General features: G+C 43.3%; 1 protein-coding gene across 1 annotated transcript in view; it reads right to left on the bottom strand.

Moving 5' to 3' along the window:
- ASPH (aspartate beta-hydroxylase) overlaps window positions 1–14,612 on the bottom strand; it is a 222,895-nt gene that overhangs the window by 146,944 nt on the left and 61,339 nt on the right. The window contains exons 4-5 of the mRNA XM_032591961.1: window positions 4,998–5,090; window positions 1,880–1,954 (exon numbers count right to left, since the gene is read on the bottom strand). Coding sequence (XP_032447852.1) covers window positions 1,880–1,954; window positions 4,998–5,090 — 168 coding nt within the window. The remainder of the gene's footprint in view (window positions 1–1,879; window positions 1,955–4,997; window positions 5,091–14,612) is intronic.

Below are 14,612 nucleotides of genomic sequence, written 5' to 3'. Positions count from 1 at the left end.
CCACGGCCTCTGTGAATTCCTAAATAAAGAAGAGAATAAGTCCAAGAGGAAGGTTTGGGGCCAGAAACCTGGGCATTGGAGACTTGACTGCTCCCCTTCTGTCTGGCTTCCTACACCCACCTGCCTAAATGTCTACTGTGTCTGCCCACACTTCTCTCTCCCCAGCTGTGGCTAAATTTGGTTTGAGTGACCATCTTGAGCCCCTTGGATCCCCAGTGCAGCCTGCCATCTCATCACCCCCCACCCCCCACCCCCGGCACGCTCCCTCCACGTGTGCTCACGCTGCAGACAGAAGCATGACACCCTCCAATGTTCAATTACTCTCCGAATCAAGTGCAAACACCCTTTCTCAGTCGCTCTCCACCTATGTAACTCTGTGTGCCAGCCACCCTGAACCACTCTGGGGTCCTCTTTTCCTCTGGACTTTCATACTTGCCACGCCCATCGCTTAGCCCCACACACCCGCCTGGCGAAGCCCTACGCTCTCCATCCTCCAGCTACTTCTTCTAAGAAGCCTTTGCTAACCCCAAAGTCTAGGCAAGGTACACAGAGCCACTTACATTTCACCATTACAGCACTTACCTCATCAGACAGAAATCACTTATTTATTTAGACTGCATCATCCTTAGGTTAGGTTAAAATTAAAAAAAAAAAAAAAAAAGACAAAGGAAGGGAAAGCTTGTGTGTGCTGATAGAGGCAGGTGCGTGCTCGGGTAAAGCAACCCTCCGAGCCGAGGAGAACCTCCTAATGAAAGGACACAGGCTCCTAGACCTCGAACAGCCAAGGGGCAAAAACCTACACAACCGAGCCAAAGCTGGTCTCCCCAGCAGAGCACAGACGGAACCGGATGGGCTGCTTTACGTGGAACCCCAAACACCTAAGACTGACTAAGACAGTTTAGCAGAGCTGCTAAAGCAGAGTTTCAATGATAGAGGACCCCATTTGTTTTCAAGAAACAGAATGTTTTCCTTCAGGACTCTCTTCAGCTCACACCAAACCATTAGCCGTATCGGGATACCATGTGTTCTGCCTTCTTGGAAACCCCTTCGTGAGTTACATCTTGGGGTTATCCTCTCTGCTTTTATCAAGGGATGTTTCAAGAAACAGTGTCATAAAATCTTAAAACATGGGTTTCGAGAGTATCATTTAGTATTCTCTGTATAGGACTGCACCTAAGAAATGTCTGAGATGTAAGAGCTAGGATACCGCTTGGTATCCTCTAAGTAGATGGCATGTTCATTTCCTCTCTGGAAATATGACGCATATAATTAAAAAGTTTCTCCTTTTGCTTTGGCGACCACCCAAGCGTGCAGCTGAGTTAGGCTGACGACAGCACCCAGATAGCCCGTTACCGCCTGCGTGGTTCTGTTCCACTTTCCTCCTCCCCGTTCCTGCCATCTGTTCTTGATGTCTCACTGGTCTGGACTTGTTTAGTCTCATTTATCCCTACCATTTCCTGACTAAAATTTATGCAGTACGTTTCTTAACAGTAAGGCGAGGTAAAATAAAATGAGTCTAGTGTTCTTTCAGAAATACCTGCCCTTGGGGTGGGTGGGTGGCTCAGTCAGTTAAGCATCCGACTTCTGCTCAGGTCGTGATCTCAGGGTTCGGGAGTTCGAGCCCCACACTGGGCTCTGTGGAAACAACTCAGAGCTGGAGCCTGCTTCGGATTCTGTGTCCCCCTCGCTCTCTGCCCCTCCCCACTCACAGTGTCCCTCTCTCTCTCAAAAATAAATAAAACATTTAAAAACAACTTGCCCTCTAATAATTAAAAAAAAACACTCACTTATTCACATTTAAAAATAAAGTCCAAGTCACCTATGGGATTAACCATTATGTCAGCAAGCAATTCATGAGAAAACAGATTTTAATTCATACCATGTTCTGTATACACTGCCTCATGGTGAAGGGACTGAATTTGTTCTTGTACTTCATCGTCAATATTCTGAGGTCCTGAAATGATTACAAAACATAACTCAGGAGAAAAACTCTAGACATGAATGAAGAACGTGAAACATGACATCTATGTAGACACATGCAGTTGAAGATATTTGGTTAATCAACTATGCTATCTTTTTGTGTCAGTTTACCACTTTTTTCTCCATGTTGGCAAACGTGGTAAATATGTAAGATTGGTTTCATTTTGGCAGCAGCTATAAATGTTAAACAAAAACCTCCCCACGCAGAATTCCTTCAGTTTCTAACTAACAAAATTCACAGTAATGATAAAATGAAGAAAATGGGATGGGCAAGGCTTTCAGAAAGGGGGGGGTGTTCTGGGAAATAAAGATGAAAATGTGGAAGACGAGGTCACCACGCATTGAAGTACATGGTCGGCCACCGTCTGCCCTGACAAGTGAGGCCCCAGGCTGGTATGAGGGCTGAGAGGGGCAGGGTTGGCTGACCACTCCCCAAAGCTGAAGGAAGACCCAACGTTGTAACTGATAATCCTTGCAGCTCTGGAGAAGCCCATCTGACAGTCAGATCCACAGATGCAAACAGATAGAAACTACAAAAATGAACAATATCAGTAAACGACGTTCTGACAACACCACGGCACGTACTGGATTATCAGGTTTATTACAACATCACACACAAGAAGCGATAACGACACTGACACTATTATAAATTTTCTGTGTAACAAACATCCATGTTCAGAAAACTGAAGTTGGCGAGACGTGGCATCACAAACTCTGTCACGTGAAATAATGCCAACCACAGCGGTTATACTGACAAGTTAATCCTCCATGACAAAAACAGGGTAAGCTCATTTGAACGTCAGGTAGGAAAAAAGTTTAACAACCTACTATGCTAATCACACTGGTTTTGTAAACCATTCCTGAAGCACAAGAAGTACCTCCTACTTTTATAGACGTTTGTATGTCACAAAGCATTTGTATACACATTTGCATAGAATTACAGAAGGGCCTGCCAATCTCTATTTTTCCCCCCTCGCCTCTCACAGTACCCATGACAGCTTCCTAACCAATTCCTGGTTTTATAACTGCTGACAGCAGCATCCACATAGAATATAATATTAGTAACAGAAGTGGACTATGGTGCCCTGTTCCTTCGCTTAACCCTTTAGTGGCTTCCTCTGCCCAAACAGATGAAAATCTAACTCCTGGGAACAGAATACAAGATCTCCGCAATTCAGCTCTCACATGCCTCCCTAGAATCACCAGCTACCAGCACTGGCTTTGAACTTGGTGAGTGCACCAGGCTGTTTCATCTTTCCATGATTCCGTGAGGCTCCTGCTTTCCTCTGGGAGGATTAGTAGAGGCAGAAGCTAGATTACAGTGAACTAAAAACTGAGTGGAAAGTAAGGTAAAGAAAGCAACTGTAGATTCTTTTTCCAAAAATCTGGCTAGTACGGCAAGAACACGGACCGGAGGCCAGATAGAAAGTACTGTAGAGATCGAGAGGGGGTTTATTTTATTGTGTTTTAATGAGAAGCATGTACTTATATCTGTAGAATAGGTAGACAGAGAAGAGAAAGAAGCCAAAAACCTAGATAAGAGAAAGGTTGAGAAGGCAACATTTAAACTAAACCAAACACTGCCAAGAAGTTGAAAAGGATTATGAGCTGAAAACTGATGGATTTAGGACATGTGGTCAGATAATATATATTTATACATGCGTGTACACACACACACACACACACACACACACACACACACACACACAGTCTCTCTCTCTCTCCATATAGAGTAACGTTAACAAAAATTTTAAAAGGAGGGGCATCTGGGCAGCTCAGTTGGTTAAGCGTCTGACTCTTGGTTTCAGCTCAGGTCATGATCTCGCAGGTCGTGAGTTCCAGCCCCACATCGGGCTCTGTGCTGACAGTGCAGAGCCTGCTTGGGATTTTCTCTCCCTCTCTCTCTATGCCCCTTCCCCACTCACATTCCCTTTCCCAATAAATAAATAAACTTTAAAGGAAAGGAGAAAGCAGAAAGAAATAGCACAACATTTCAGAGTAGATATTACCTTTAAGAAGCATGATTTTTAAAGTATAACTTTATTGAGTACAAAGTAATGTTTGAGATGCTAAATCCAAAGACACACTTATAGCACTTCTGCTCCAGAGCTAGGGTAGGATTGCAGTACTTCTAAAGAAATGGGAGGGAGGCAGTAAATTCTCCTGGAATTATGATTTGAACAAATAAAAAAAATCAGAAAAGCATACTGATCTTAAAAGGGAGAAGAGAAAATCACACGTTATTCATCCGCGGTGATAAAATCAGCCACAGCACTTCAGTTGCCAGTAAACATGGAGTGTCATACCGAACACTTCCAGTAGGTGGCGAAATGAAACCAAATTTTGGAGAATTATTAGGCAAACAGAAAATGCGCAGAAATTAAATAGTACTTTGTAATCAATATCACAGCATAAACAGGAAATGCTAGTAATGGATTCAAATTTCATTTGCCAATTGATTCACAGATTTTAGGAGTTTTCATTCTGTGGGTCATAGGTGCTTGGGTGACTTAAGGAGGTATTTAAATTAATCCGTGAGTTCATGTGGATGTAAAACAGGCCTCACACACCATCGTATGGAGGTCTGGGAAGTCTCTGATGTAGAAAGGAGACTCCCGTATTACAAAGAATGGAGCCCATAGGCCTCTTCTACTAGACCATGTGACAAACGACAAAACTCGTGTAACACTACACATCTAATGGTACTTTCATTGTAAGAAGTTCTGGAACTGGAATCAAGAAACCTAGCATTTAGTTCAGGATGTTCTGAACTGTGCCATCTCAGGCAAAAAGCACCCATCTGGGCCTTGGATTCTTGATCTCAAAAATTAAAATTGTCCTGAGTATTTAGTAGAAAACATTAAGTTTACTGCAAAATCTCAGAAGAGAAGAAGAAAAAGTACTTCATTATTCCATAAACACTGTGACACAAATTATGGGCAAAACGATTCTGGAAACTGCACGCTGGACACCTGGCAGGCCGAGGCCCATCGGGTCAGATGTAGAGGTGAGCTTACCTGAACCCTCGGAAACCTGCTCCCCCAGCCAAGGGTATGGCTCAGCTTCTTCCGGTGGGACTGTTGGCTTTGAAGCAGATCTTTCTTTAAGGCCTGCATTTTTAGTCACAAAGTTAACTTAAGTTTTTTTTTTTTCGTTTGACATATTAAACCAGGAAAAACAATATTCTCAAACACTTCATCCATAGTACAAATAACTCAGTTTCCAAGACTTTACATACTACATGAAAATGTAGACGTGCTTAAAAACTCAAGTAGGAAAACAGCGTGCTCTTTAACTTCGCATGGGCCTTCAACATCTCTTTACCTAAGTTAACGTTTCATTTAAAAATAACAAAACAAAAAATCATTGCTTCAATGTTCACGAGTCTCTTAAACAGTCACGTCTGAACTTGCCAAAAGAAGTTCAATAGTTCAAGCTCCTTGTGTTCAGAAATGATTAATGAATTGCTGCTTGAGCTCTGAATCCAGCAGTTAAGACAACTAAGCTACACTTGAACTTTGTTATTGGTTTGTATGCCATATTTTGATTTATGTATAATTTCTTGAAACCTATAGTTAAAAATGAGAACAAATCAGACATAACTATTTACAACCTTCTAAGGTACCATTTACAATCATACTATGCTATAAGGAGCTAAAAGATATGAAAACAAAGTTTTTTAATGTCTTAAGGAAAATAAAACATCAGGGTAAATTAACATGAGAGCTGATTTCAAAGTCAACACCAGTCTAAAATCTACCAGACCAAATTAACTCTTTGACATTTTATACGTGGAACATTAAAATAAGTCCTCAACTGAATAGAACTCTTTAGAAAGCTAAACAGGGTTCAAGAGTCTGTCGATTCCACTTCCCAAATCCTGGCTCTTCACGACCCCCAGTGAGACTCTTGTACCAACAACTGTTACTGGAGGAAGTGTGCTGTGAGTCTAGAGTGAAAAGGTCAGTACAGAATCGAGAGGCACTTTGCCAACGTTGAGCACTTCATACCACGTCTAACATACATCTGCTACTGTAGTCTGCTAAATTCTGTGTCTTTCACTTGCTTTTTGATTACACTTTTCCTTACTGTTCCCTTTTTATGTCTTTATTTTTCTCTCATGGACAAAAACACGATTCCCACCTTCTTCTCCCCAATCGTAAAGAGAATAAGACAGAGATACACAGGACTCTACCTCACCATTTATATTTGTTTTAGGTACTTCTTTCCCACACTATTTACACGAAAAGCCTAAGGCTATTACAACAAACACCAACGGACACAGTTGTGTTCTACTTCTAACTATATAGTGACTTCTAACAAAGGGATAATACACAAGTAACCACGGATCCTAAACGTTCCACTTCGGGGCGTGGCGGGTAGAGATGAAGGCCTTGTTAGTAAAACACATCACGTTTCAAATTCCAAGTTCAGGGGGCGCCTGGGTGGCGCAGTCGGTTAAGCATCCGACTTCAGCCAGGTCACGATCTCACGGTCCGTGAGTTCGAGCCCCGCGTCGGGCTCTGGGCTGATGGCTCAGAGCCTGGAGCCTGTTTCCGATTCTGGGTCTCCCTCTCTCTCTGCCCCTCCCCCGTTCATGCTCTGTCTCTCTCTGTCCCAAAAATAAATAAACGTGGAAAAAAAAAAATTCCAAGTTCAGGACTGAAAACTTCCATGCTCTTTCGCCTTTAAATAATCCATTCTTGCATCTCCCAACAGTAAATGGAACAGGTATGCAACTATTACTCATTGCTAAGTTCTGCTGAATGAACAGGGTAAACCTTCAGAATCCTGTAACTTACCTTGGAACCCTGAGCACCTCAGAACATACCTGGCACGTAACAGGTGCCTGGTAAACAGCTCAGGGGCTGAACACACCCCACAGTGGGGCTGCTCCGCTGGTACCGATGACTGCAGACATCCTCTGTGGGACCAGGGCTCCTCAGCTACACTAGACAAGCGAAAGGTGGGAAAGGGGATCCGAAACAATTTCCTACTACTACCAGCAAGGAGATTCCTATCTGGGCTCTAGAACCCACTGCTGCAGAACCAGGGGCCTAATTTGCCCGGGACAGTCCCAGGTTAGTCTGTTGTGCTAGTGTAAGTATCTCGCCCTCAAGAGCATCTCACTTTGGATGGGAAATCACGGGTCATTCTTCACTGATCCTCTAGGTAGCAGGGTTTCAAATCGCGCTCCATGGGTTCGATAAGCAGGGAAATATTTCCCCACCAAACAACAGAGACTTAAACTGCCTGAAAACCCCATTCTTACTGGATTTTGAGAAGTTTCATGTGAAAACAACTTATGATGTGAAAAGTGTTTGAAAACTACTAGCATTGCCAGTATTTAGCCATGAGGTTCTCCTCATTGTCAGCTTTCTCCACATCAACTGGAGTTATTTGTCTCTAAAATTGAAATGGTAAAACCACAGGAGAAAGCAAAAGCACATGACAAGAGAAAATACTGTGCAGTTTCCTTTTCTGCCCCAAGTGGCAGTTGAGTTCTAAATTTACCGATACCTGGTCACAGCTATTTTTCCAGAGGTGAAAGCAGTGCAAAAATAAACAATATTGTAAACTTCAAAAAAGCTGAGGATCAAATTAACACATACCCTTCCCCAGAACCCTAAAAAACTTTCTAAAAACAACACCACCACCACACATTCTAGACTAATTATTACTTTGATAATTCATATGGAAGAATTAGCCATACAAGCTTTCACTTTGGTGTTTCCAGAAATTATACTGCCACCCAAATGCATTTTAGTCCACGAATGAGTAGCAGATACAGGTCTCATATAAGATTTTAAGGCAGAAAGTAAACAAAATATTAAACAAGAAAAAAATACACATATGGTCAATTCAGAATCAAAGGAAAGGTATTCAAATTGGATTTATTGTGAGGTACAAATGGCAAGGAGATCGCACCGAAATAAGTACTCAAAGTTACATTATGAAATGACTGTCATCAGTGTTGACACTCCTGGGGCTGCAGACAACAAAACACGACTCACACTGGCTCGGGGGAGGAGGAAATTCACTATGTACTCTCAGGAGGAGCGCGGGGGTGAGCGGGCTTGCTCTGGGCGCTGGCTGGCTTCACCCTCCCACCGCCAGTCGGGGCTTCCCCCGCGGCAAGCTTCTCTCTCGGACCCCAGGGTGTCCAGAAGCAAAGACCCACCTCTTGCTCTGCCTCTCTGGGGCTTGAGGAAATCTTTCCCAGAAGCTGAAGCTTCCAGCAGTCTTCTCCTTCCACTTAACAGTCAAACCAGAACCCACGTCCATTCCCACGCTGGCAAGAGTGACAGGACGGCCGTGGCACCCGCGAGTAACTATCTAGTTGCAAGTAACCACACCAGCCCCTGCGCAATTTGAAAAAGCAACTGTTTCCCTTAAAAGACACCTCGTTTTCAGTTCTTCGGGCACATCAGAAAAATTAGGAAATAAAAAAGTGCCTGCATTTAATAAACATAAAATTTTCCTACAATTGTCATTCAAAATGGAAGCTATAAAAGGTGACGTGAGCGCTTTAAATCAAGCATTCATAGCAAATTTGATTATGTGACACAGTTACCTTAGCCCAACATTCACTTACTTCATTCCCTGCTACCCCAGTACACCTCACAGCAATGGGAAATAAGTGTGTTTTCTTCCCATAAATACGCTAACAGTTTAAAACTTACTAAGTTGCATATGGCATTCGTTCATTCATTCAACAATTATTTGGCACCTACTGATGCAAGGCACTGTTCTACAGAAAATGAGAACTGAAAAGCCCCACCTCTTACAAGGAGGGAACGATTTAAAAAATAAGAAACATGAAATATTTAGAACATATTAGATGGGGGAAGGCAGGGGGCAGGGAGTGCCAGGCCATCAGGGAGAGGAGGAAGGCTATCTCCAGCGAACTGATAAGGAAAGGACTCGTTGATAAAATGTGAACAGATTCCTGAAGGCAGCCAGGGATGTGGCCCTGTGACTCACACTGGGGGAGAGTACTCCAGATGAGGCTCCGGACCAGCGAGTACAAATTCCTCGGCTGGGGGTGAGGGGTGTGTGCGCAAGATGCTGGCAGTAGGGAAGAGCCACGGGGCCCATGCAGCTAGAGAGGAGTGAGGGTGTTCGAATCCGAAAGGCCCTGGGGCCACCGGACCGTGGAGCTATTCACACTGACTGAAAACGAAGGACTCGTTTTTCGTGAAGAATTCTACACAAACCACTTCCTCGGCAAAATGTGGGAAAGAAAGAACCACAAATAGTGTTGTACTTCATAGGACTTCAGGCACTTAGCCCATAAAAGCTAAGAGATTTTAAAAAACTGGTTTATCGGGGTGCCTGGGTGGCTTAGTTGGTTGAGCGTCGGACTTCGGCTGAAGTCATGATCTCGCAGTTTGTGAGTTCGAGCCCCTCGTCGGGCTCTGTGCTGACAGCTCAGAGCCTGGAGCCTGCTTCTGATTCTGTGTCTCCCCCTCTCATGCTCTGTCTCTCTCTGTCTCAAAAATAAAGATAACCATTAAAAAAATTTTTTTTAAATAAATAAAAAAATAAAAAACTGGTTTATCAATCTCTGGCGTATGATTCGGTAGTGCACAGACTGAAGGAAATTTTGGCCTCACCCACCCAGGTTACACCAGCTGCCGTTATTCCAGGGGAAGAGCTCAGAACTGCTGCTTCTTTAAACACGAGTAGTCTAATAGTATAAATCAATAATATCCCAGGAATAATCCTAACAGGTACAGGAACGTGAGAAATACTCCGGAAAATCAACAAGCCAGAAAGATGCACATACTGATTGACCGTGCTAATTGTCGCTGTTGCTCCTGGCTTCTGATCAGCAAACACGGATCTTAGCAGGCATCCCAACCTCAGCCCCATCAAAATTCTGACACTGCCAGAAACCAGAAGAGCTGCCCCACGATGTACAGTAAGAGCCATTCCAGATTCAACGCATCTTCACACGACTCAAGATAGAGACAAGATTGCAGGGAGAGACAAGATTGCACCTCGAAAGAATAAAACTGCCGAAGGGTTGCTAAGAGCCTGGGTTTCAGGGCCACCGAAGGGTCTCCACAAAGGCTGGAACAGGGTGGACTCAACGTTAACACCTGCAACGCGAGATGGCCCCAGGAGCTCGGGTTTGTGAATCAAGAGGGCTGTCGCTTGTTTCCACTGGAATCCCATCCTGGGCACGTTCCCACCGACAGGACTGGGTTTCCACAAGTGTGTAAAGGGAACACAACTACCTCCTTAGAATGGTTTCAAGAATTAAAGGAGATGATTTAAAACCAGCAAATAGGGGCGCCTGGGTGGCGCAGTCGGTTAAGCGTCCGACTTCAGCCAGGTCACGATCTCGCGGTCCGTGAGTTCGAGCCCCGCGTCGGGCTCTGGGCTGATGGCTCGGAGCCTGGAGCCTGTTTCCGATTCTGTGTCTCCCTCTCTCTCTGCCCCTCCCCCGTTCATGCTCTGTCTCTCTCTGTCCCAAAAATAAATAAACGTTGAAAAAAAAAATAATAAAAAAAAATAAAACCAGCAAATAGACATACATTTTTTCCCACAAATTAATTTCTCCCTTCATTTCTTCTAAAAAAGTAAATTTACCAGGGTATCTGGGGGGCTCAGCCGGATAAGCATCTGACTCTCGATTCTGGCTTAGGTCTATGATCCCACGGTTTGTGGGTCAAGCCTCGCATCAGGTTCTGTGCTATCAGCAGAGAGCCTGCTTGGGAGTTCCCCCCCCCCCACCCCTCCTTTACACTCTCTCAAAAAATAAATAAACCAAAAAAAAAAAAAAATGAAAGCATGTTTACCATCTTCCCTGCACACACGCACACAACATGAACACAGCTACCAGCAATTTCCAAGGTGGTTAAAGCATGCTGCAATTACTGCAGAAATGCCTAAGTTTTTCTTTAAAAAAATTTTTTTTAATATTAGTCAACAGTATATACAGATCTGAAATATTTTTAAATGATCTGTGTTTTAGATGTTCATCATCCAATAAACACACATTGAATGCCTGTTATTCTCAGCCACCACTATGCTAGGTACTGGGCATAAGTCAGGCTGGTAGAAAGCAACATCCAGGAATGAAGTAAAGTAAGGAGCATGGCAAAGGGAAGACACACAGTCCCACCGCCTGGGAGGATCGCAGAAGGAGTCAGTGTAGACGTGATGACTCAGCTGGATCCTGCAGCAGAGCTGGAAGGTGGCCCGCCACCGGAGCGGGAACACATTCTAGGCAAGGCGAAGAGCGGGGTGGTGGCGACAGCTGGCTCCGGCTGCACTATTTTCTTTCTCGGCCCCTCGTTTATTTCACCACGTTTCACCGCAGGGATAGCAGTCCCCTCGTCACCTGTATCCCTGGTGCCCAGCACGGCCTGCTATGCTGCAGGCACTCAGATTATTTGTTGAACGAATCGATAAATGCAAAAGAGAGATGACAGAGCACATGGCTATTTATACCATTGTCACAAGGGACACAAAAGCGTTATATGTCTTCCTCTAACCTCTTGGGAAACAAGAGAAGTAATGCTTGAGGCCAAGGAAGAAGTAAATGACAGAACTCTATGAGGTACGGATGCTAACACAGAGTGATAAATACTCACAAAGTGAAATCAAATGAGGTATGAAATGAGAACAAAGAAAAGGAAAGTAGGTAACTTCATGCTGTGCAGGGCTTACAAGATTGAAGCTTTGGTGACAACTGGTTTCTCTGTGTAAAAATGATGTCCAAACCGGTAATAAACATCTAGGTCACGTGGTTTTATCTTCAGGCAAACAGAGGCGGGAGGACAAGAGGCTGGAGGCTGTCACTGGGTATTTTTTCAGATTACCCCAAACAAGATTTCCATGAGCAAAACGCTTACAGATCTGCTACACAACACCCCTCCCTTCAGTTTCCTAAGAACAAAAACTTTCTCTTCAGCTAGAACCTGGGGGAAATGAAATGCACAACGTGCCAGCTCTTTATGCACATGCAATACCAGCTAGTTCTCACAGCCACCTGAAGGAAAGGTTTTATCTTCAGTTCACAAATGAGGAAACCCAGTATTTCCAAGGTGCATTTTATAGTGAAACAATCCAAATTATCGATTTGGAGAATTGTCACTAATGGAGAATTATTCCAGGAGAGGGGAATAGTGGAGGACAGAGGAGAAAGGAACCAAAGCCAGGAGATGTAGTCCAAGCCATCAGACCCATTTCACAGAAAATGACTCTACAGTTAAAACAGTTAAAATTGAAAATCATACTTGTGTATGACCTTTATCTGTTCTTTTAGTGGAAGTGCATATAGGGAGTCCTTATTATTCACATGATCACTATGAGACCCTGAAGGGACGGAGTCGTATGACTAAGGAGGTCATAACACTGTAAAATATTTTCTACGAATCAGTTACTTACTTACTGAATGAATTCAATCATTCATGCTCACACCAATTTCTTTATCAATCTCTCCCTGACTGTGCAATGTTGAGGAAGACAGTACATACACAATGCAAATCACCCACAAAGTAAAGCTGAAAATCTTGTAAAAAAAACTAGTCAGATTTCAAAAAGTTGGTTACAAATGATGTTAGCAAAAATGAAAATTCACACACAAAGTCCTTAACAAATGAGGCAGACATTATTGTGATGTCACAATACATGAAGAAAAAAAATCAATGATGATAAAGTGTTTCAAAAAAAGGAATCTGAGTATTAAAGACTAAAAAAAGATCCTTGGAATACTGATAGGCTCTCAAATATTTCTGTAAAACTGGCCATCTTTACCTTTATAGTGATTGTGACACTGACACGTGAAATACTATCATACGATGTTTGGAAAAATGTGCCAGTAATGTCATTTTTTGAAATTTGAAGTATCATATCATAGTGTAATTTAAACAGAAATTTTGTTTGTGATATGACAAAATAAACTTACTTTCTTAGTATCTCATTTTCACTCTTCAGGGGTTCTTCCGGCTCCCAGGTACTTTGCATTAGGAAATTTTTGTCCCTACGTTTAGGCGGCTTTTTAAAAAGGACAACCTTTCTAGTTTTAATTACCCTTAGATAATATGAAGCAGCAGAAAATAGAAATAACTACACACCAAATTTTAAGATGAGTGAAACTGAGAGTGCAAGCACTGTTTTAAGCCCATTAAAAGCTTCTCCCACATGAAAGTTTCAGGTGAATGGTGAGGGCCAATGCAGCTGGGTGAAGTGTGACCTCAGCTTCAGAAAATTCAGTTGCAGCCTTTATTTGCTGAAGAAAAGGGAAGGAAAGAAAAAAAGGAGTAAAGAAATCCATCCCCAGCTCACAAAAGCTCTCGAAATATACTGAAATGCGTTCAGTAGAGACATTTCCATTTAATTCTTGAGCTGATATGCAAAGGAAAGCTATGGCAGAAGCAAGGTATTTTTTTTTAGTTAAAAAAATGTTTTTAAGTTTATTTATTTTTGACAGAGACAGGGTGCGAGCATGAGCTGGGGAGGGGCAGAGAGAGAGAGGGAGGCACAAAACCCGAAGCAGGCTCCAGGCTCCGAGCCGTCAGCACAGAGCCTGCCGCAAAGGCTCGAACTCATGAACCGTGAGATCATGACCTGGGCCAAAGTCAGACGCTTAACCGACTGAGCCCCCCAGGCGCCCCAGACGCAAGATATTTCTAAGCGCTTTACTGAAGAGCAAAAGGTAACGTGAACACACTCATGTTGATTAGGTTATTCTAAGACTTTTTTCCCCACTCACTTTCTTAGACTTCAGCATTTATATACTTTATCCTGTATCACTTTTGTCCTTCAAAACCCAAGGTAGAAATTATTAGAATGCTCTCAGTAAATACAAATGTAATGACCAGCCCTTCTCCAAGGAAGGGGGAAAAAAAACAAAACACCAATCTGTTGAAAAATTAACACTTAAAATTTGGGACATAAATTTAAAAAATCAATCCATTTATCTTAGCAGCATGATCTAACATCAAGATCTGTTTTTAAGATGGTGTAACCTTTATGTGTGTGATGAGTATCTCTTTTGCTTCTTGGAAGGCAGCTATGCTCACCACTATACCACCAACGCATCTCTTTTGCTTCTTGTTCTGCGCAGGGCGCAGTTGGAGTGTCCCTCTTCTCCTCCCAGACACCCTCTATCCTGGGGGAAACATTTCATAGGGTTTCAGCAGGACCCAACCCAACCCCCAGCCACAGCTTTGTGCACAGGAGCCAGCCTGGGAGGACTAATCCCCGACTACAGGAATGGTCACAAACGGTCACCAGGTCTAACCAGGCCTGGCTGCAATTCTTCTGGACTTTTCCTCCCAAGCCATTTCAGAAAACTTGCTCTCTGCACTAGGACTGTGCAACTAGAAAGATGCGTCTGGAGCTTCCTGAGGGCTGTCTTCTTCATCAAATTGTAGCTACTCTCTATAGAATAAAGTCCAGGGGGGCGCCTGTATGATTCAGTCGGTTAAGCGTCCGACTTCAGCTCAGGTCATGATCTCTCAGTTTGTGGGTCTGAACCCCGCGTCGGGCTCTGTGCTGACAGCTCAGAGCCTAGAGCCTGGTTCTGACTCTGTGTCTCCCTCTCTCTCTGCCCCTCCACCTCTCTCTCTCTATCTCTCTCAAAAATAAATCAACATTAAAAAAAAAAATTAGAA

This window comes from Lynx canadensis, chromosome F2, assembly GCF_007474595.2.
Source record: "Lynx canadensis isolate LIC74 chromosome F2, mLynCan4.pri.v2, whole genome shotgun sequence".
NCBI classification, from domain to species: domain Eukaryota; kingdom Metazoa; phylum Chordata; class Mammalia; order Carnivora; family Felidae; genus Lynx; species Lynx canadensis.
The sequence above is the reverse complement of the archived record's forward strand: the minus strand, read 5'-3'. Positions and strand labels throughout refer to the sequence as shown.